Below are 6,000 nucleotides of genomic sequence, written 5' to 3'. Positions count from 1 at the left end.
CTACATGCATGTTCTTTGGTCTACACAACACTGGTTTTCCCAGGAACCCTTCTCCCTCAGTCCAAAAGGGATGGCTACTGGTAGATAATCAACACGAAGGACCTCCACAGTCCCTTTTAGCAAGAAAAAAAATCCCCAAATTCTCAAACTTGAGGTTATGAAGAAAAAGTAACACAAAATACTACTTTAAGAGCTGCAGTAGGTCACACTTGTAAAGACGCAATATTAAGGCCTCTTTACTCATTCTAAACAGCACTTCCTAACATTTCATAATTCTTGGGCTTCTGGCCTTCAATAAACTCCTCTGCTTACAATTTGCTTCTATTCAAACCAAATGATAACAGCAATCGGGTACGTGATAACACATAAGCCCAAGAAATTAGCTCCTAAGAGGAATGGAAGAGTTAACATGCCAGCTACAGATACTGAATAGAGCTCTAGTCCCAGCCAAAGGCCCAGCAAGTCAATGAGAATGCATTCCCTTAAGCAGCTCTGTGCTAGAAATCATCTTCCGGGGCCACGTGCTCTCCCTACAAGATGACCAGGAGATATTAAACAGGATTCAGCTATTGGAAGCAGCTAAGAAATTCCACTTTGAAAGCTGAAAACGGTCTGTGATAATTTTTCTACATTCCCTCAAATCAGGAATGAAAAAAATCCATCAAACGCCTTACTCCTGGCGCTAGGTGCCTGGAATCTACAGTGAGATTCTTCCACCAAGCTTGAAGGGCTTGACTGCCACCTAGAGGTCACATGAGCACCACTGGCGAAAGTAAGGGCCTGTTAAGATGCAAACTGTAGCAACTGCTCTAGTCCCCTTCTTTTCCATCAACAATGGTTACAACATCTTTTGACATGCTCCAATAAGCTGTAAAAGAGAAGAAAGGTATTCAAGTGTTCTGGCAATAGCCCTTAGTTGGGTATAGTTTATTTTAAGCAATTGGTTTCTCTAGGATAGTCATACCTGATTTGCTTCCGTGCTTAGTTAAGAAAAAGCAATTGTTTTCCAAATTTTCTATTGAATAGATTTCAAAGAAAACTTGTAACTGCAAGGCCTAACTCCATGTCTGTTTTGTTTAAAACATCTAGAATAACATTTTTTACATTTTTAAAAGATGGAGGAGGAGCAAAAATTATATATATATAATATACAACAGAGACCACATACGGCCCACAGGGCTGAAATACCTGGCCCTTTACAGAGAAAGTGTCCCAGCACTTTCCCTTCCCTGATACTATCTGAAGCTCATAATATCATCTGTAAGTATTCTTATTGTGTATGTGTGTGGTTTTTGGCCGGGGCTAGGTTTGAACCTGCCACCTCTGGCATATGGGACCGGCGCCCTACTCCTTGAGCCACAGGCGCCGCCCCATCTGTAAGTATTCTTAAAAAAAAAGCAAGTTTGAATCTAAAAGAGACTTTGGCTATAACTTCTAGTAGACAGGAAGCAGAAGGGAGAGTGGAACAAGCAAAACGGCACCACCCATGCCCCACAGTGGATACAGCAATGTGCCACCCAGGTCTCCCGAGACTGAGGCACACAGTCCCCAAACTGCTGCAAATGTCTGCTGGTGGGTCACAGCTGAGCTTTTCTCTAGGAATTGTCCTCAGCTGAAGGCATTGCCTTGCTCAAGGTTACACCCCTCTAAGGGAGGGCCCTTATTTAATAACTTGTTGATATAAGCATCTCTTGCCTTATTTTGGGACTTCGCTGAAAGACCTCCCCAGCACCACCATCCCCCACTGAGGCCTCACCAGCTACTCTCTTCCCCTCAGTGTCTCCCTCTGCCCAAGCTTGGCCTCTTACTTCCTTATAGGTATTGATCATGAGAACATTCCCCCCAAAACCACCTGCGTACACATCTCCATCCTAGAGTCTATGTTCTAGTGAGCTTGACCTAAGATATCCTCTACAGTCTAATCCCAGAATGACAGCTAGAGCTACCCTGTTTAAAAGTAAGGATCCTATTCTTTTGTTCCCTTCAAGGGCTCCTATCTCATCAAAATGAAAGCCCTTCTCCTCTGACCCTTGATCACACCTGCTGCACTGGTTTCCTTGCTGTTTCTCAAAACACACCAGGCATGCTCCTGCCTTGGGGCCTTTGCACGAGCTACTCTGTCTTCCTGATGCCCTCTGCCCAGCTATCCGCGTGGCTTTCTCCCTCATTTCCTTGCAGGCTTGATTCAGTGAGGATTTCCCTGACCTGCTACTTGAGTGTGCCGCACTCCACCTCATCCTAGGCTCTCCATCCCTCTTCACCACTTTAGTTTTCTCCATGGCATGTAGGCATCTGGCACGCTATATATTTTACTTATGCTGTTCACTGTCCGCCTCCTCTCCCACAGGGTAAGCTCCATGAAGGCGTGGCCTTTTTTCTGTTCTTTTTGTTGCTGTATTCCCAGAACTTAGAATAGTAACTGGTACATAGTTGTTACTCAATATTTATTGAATGAGTAAGAGAATGAATGAATGGGAAACTGAATGTGGAATCAGAGGCCTGTGATTTTCAGGGAAGTCCTTTAAACAGCATCTGAGTCACATGAAAAACAAGAACCATTAATTTTCATGTTATTGTGGTAAGGATTATACAATGTAATATTTATAAAAGTATCGTAGAATAACTGCTAAATAAACATAAGTTATAGTTTTTGCTTAAACCGAATTCTTCAGCAAGCTACTTAGTTTTTATACTCAAACCTACCAGATTGTCACAAAAAGCAAGCATATAATATTCAGACACAGAAAACCTTACAAATGATTGATACTCAAATGAAATATAAAGATTTATTCCAAAGCCATACCCAAAATGTACAATGAAATGCATTCCTTTTAAAGACTTAATAAAAAGAGCAGTCTTGTATTTTAAACTTTATAATAATTTGAAAACATTCTTTTACTCTGACAAAAAACCTGATAAAACTGAATTCCATAATTAAAATGTCAAACATACTGTTTTGTTTATATAAAATATATTCTCTTTTTAAATGCAAAATATTCAAATATAACCATTTTATTATGAATTGTTCTCAATTTCTGAAAGCCTCACTAATCTACACAATCACATTTCCACATACTCCTTAAAATGAGGTAAGAGGATACATGTTGAAACATTTTTGCATTTTTTCCAGATGTTTATACTTTGCTGACTCAAAGTGCAACATAGCCTTTATAATTCCTTTCATGTAAAATATTTTCCCAGTGTTTACTCAGCATTTTGTGCAAAGAATAGTAACTATACCTGTCATTAAAAAATTCAAAGTATGTTGTAATTCTTTTTATATAATTTTAAGAGCCAAATCAAAGCTATTGCCACAGTGATTCACTTTTTGCTTTATAGCTAATATTCAATATTCAATAGTCAATATTCCTAAATTCTAGCAGACTGTTCATAATCCTTTAAAGCTGAAGTCAAAAAACTTTTCCTTAAGAGTCCATATATAAATGTGTTGTTTTGCCAGTCACTTCTCCATTTTTTTTTTTTTTTGTAAAGACAGAGTTTCACTTTATGGCCCTGGGTAGAGTGCCGTGGCCTCACACAGCTCACCGCAACCTCCAGCTCCTGGGCTGAAGCAATTCTCTTGCCTCAGCCTCCCAAGCAGCTGGGACTACAGGCGCCCGCCACAACACCCGGCTATTTTTTGGGTTGCGGTTCTGCCGGGGCCAGGTTTGAACCCGCCACCCTCGGTATATGGGGCTGGCACCTTACCGAGTGAGCCACAGGTGCCGCCCCACTTCTCCATTTTTTACAACATTAAAAATGTCAAAAGAAACAAAACATTCTTTAGCTTTTCTGTAATTTGATAACTCCTTCCTTTAAAAAAAATTGAACTCTAGCCGGGTGTTGTGGCGGTCGCCTGAAGTCCCAGCTGCTCGGGAGGCTGAGGCAAGAGAATCACATAAGCCCAAGAGCTGGAGGTTGCTGTGAGCCATGTGACACCACGGCACTCTACTGAGGGCAGTACAGTGAGACTCTGTCTCTACAAAAAAAAAAAAAAATCGAACTAGTCTCTAAATTAGACTACTCAAGTGTTAATAAAATGTAAACTTCACATTCTGCAGTAAAATAAATCCAGTAAAACAATCCAATAAAATAAATCATTTCTGACTGCTTAAATTGAACAGTAAGGAATGAATAACAGAAATGCTAAATACTGTTTTTAATCAATGGTGTTTTCATATATAGCTTTTTAAATTTTTGGTTGGATAATTCATGTCTTTTTAGAATTTTTTTGTCTTACTGTATTAGGGAGAAAAATTCTCTTCATGAGGCTAATTCTAAGTCTGTGAAATCAAAAACTAGAATACTTTAATGCTGAAAGAGGTAGGGGCACACACATAGGTACATGCAGATACATGGTGCAAACCACTGTTTCGTATAGAAATTCAACATGTGCTCCACGACTAAGAAGGGATTCAGGGGAAACCAGCTAGAATATGCAAAGCAGTTCTAACGCATTTTCTGATTTGCTTTTATCATATGTAGTTGTTATATTTTGGGAAAACATGATTTGAATATGAAATATATGAATATAAATTAATACAGTGGAACGAGTTCTCCCAGTTCTTGATGCATAAAACCTGGAACTGACTAAACTCTGACATAACATGTTCCTGTGCTTGGTACTGAGCATCACAACTCTATGTATGCTGTGCCCGTTTTCCTTTCCTACTGTAAGAAGTGTTATAAACACCCTGTGGCAAATAAAAAACAGTTGTAAGTTTACCTAAGTATATCATAAACAAGTTGGAACATTCTGGAATTACAATCACATAATATACTGCAGAAACATTTACACAATTGAAAGTTGAGAAAAGTTAAAAATTTTGGCAGTCCTAAAAAGAAAGCTTAATTACATCAGTTAGCCTATGCCAAATTTTTGAACTATAAAAAGTAAAGCTTTCAGTGCAAACTTATTGTTGCTATTTGTCAAAAGCAATAATGTAAAAATCACATAAAATACTTAAATACAATAAAACACAGAACAGTATATTGAAGGTATGTTTTGGTATAGAAAAGGTCATTTGGGGCTAGGAAATAACGGGTTGTTTTACTGATTTACTGTTTAATCATGTTTAAACACTCTATTTTTGCAAACAGACTCAACACATTTATAGCTCATCGTGTTCCTTCTTAAATGGCCACTTTGGGTGTTGTAATACGTGGTCTGCAGCCTGAAGGACAAGGTACATAAATTCTTCTACATCAAAAGAGTAGTTGGTAAACTTCGGGTGCTCCCCCAGAGTTGGATGGTGACCCTGCACAAACAAACCAAAACACAAATCGTAACTCACAGAGGGCAGGTCTGCTCTACAGGAGGAAAGCGATTTTACTTTAACTAAGGCAACTAATTTATGCTCTACATCAGAGATCAGCAAACTTTTTCTGCTAAGGGCCACGTAATAAATATTTTTAGCTCTGCTGACTCTAAAGTCTTGATAACAATTACTCAGCTGTCACTGAAGTGCATGAACAGCTTCAGACAAAACATTCACAGATCACCATGGCTGGTCTTTGTTTATAAGAGCAGGTAGTGGGCCGGACTTGCCCCACCAGGCTATACTTTGTTGATTCCTGCTATATATAATCCCATAGATCTTTCTAGGCCCAAATTTCACAAAGCTATCTTAACAACATTAAAGATATAGAGTGCTTAATTTCCCTTTCTGTCCGATTTGCAAATACAAAATACAACTCACTATTCCAAAGAACAGTTTATCTTTGAAGTTCAATGCTTGCTTTTCATATTAATAATTAGACACTTCAGACCAATTAAAAATGAAGCAAGGTGAGTTTTATAGTTGAAATGTACCTTATCCTGAGGGAAGACTTTGTTCTTCCTTCGCCAAGTGGTGTAGTAGATGCCTCGCAGCCTGGCCAAGTCCAGGTAACAGCGTTCATCTTCACAGTTGTACCTAAGGACACAAGGGTGTCACAACATAAGACTTTGTCCAGGGTTTCTGCCCAATCAACAATTGTCAGGAGGGGGGGAATGGCACC

The 6,000-nt window shown here is 39.2% G+C and overlaps 1 protein-coding gene across 6 annotated transcripts in view; it reads right to left on the bottom strand.

Annotated features, from left to right (window-relative positions):
* Positions 1-2,760: 2,760 nt before the first annotated feature.
* The window catches only part of EOGT (EGF domain specific O-linked N-acetylglucosamine transferase), a 43,905-nt gene continuing 40,665 nt past the window's right edge, over positions 2,761-6,000 (bottom strand). For all 6 annotated transcript variants that reach the window (XM_053599245.1, XM_053599244.1, XM_053599246.1 and 3 more), the window contains 2 exons: positions 5,813-5,915; positions 2,761-5,258 (listed from right to left, as the gene is read on the bottom strand). In XM_053599245.1, coding sequence (XP_053455220.1) covers positions 5,112-5,258; positions 5,813-5,915 — 250 coding nt within the window. In that variant the 3' untranslated portion in view covers positions 2,761-5,111. The remainder of the gene's footprint in view (positions 5,259-5,812; positions 5,916-6,000) is intronic.

Source organism: Nycticebus coucang, chromosome 8 (assembly GCF_027406575.1).
Source record: "Nycticebus coucang isolate mNycCou1 chromosome 8, mNycCou1.pri, whole genome shotgun sequence".
Lineage (NCBI taxonomy): Eukaryota > Metazoa > Chordata > Mammalia > Primates > Lorisidae > Nycticebus > Nycticebus coucang.
This window is presented reverse-complemented; position numbering and strand designations above follow the sequence as displayed.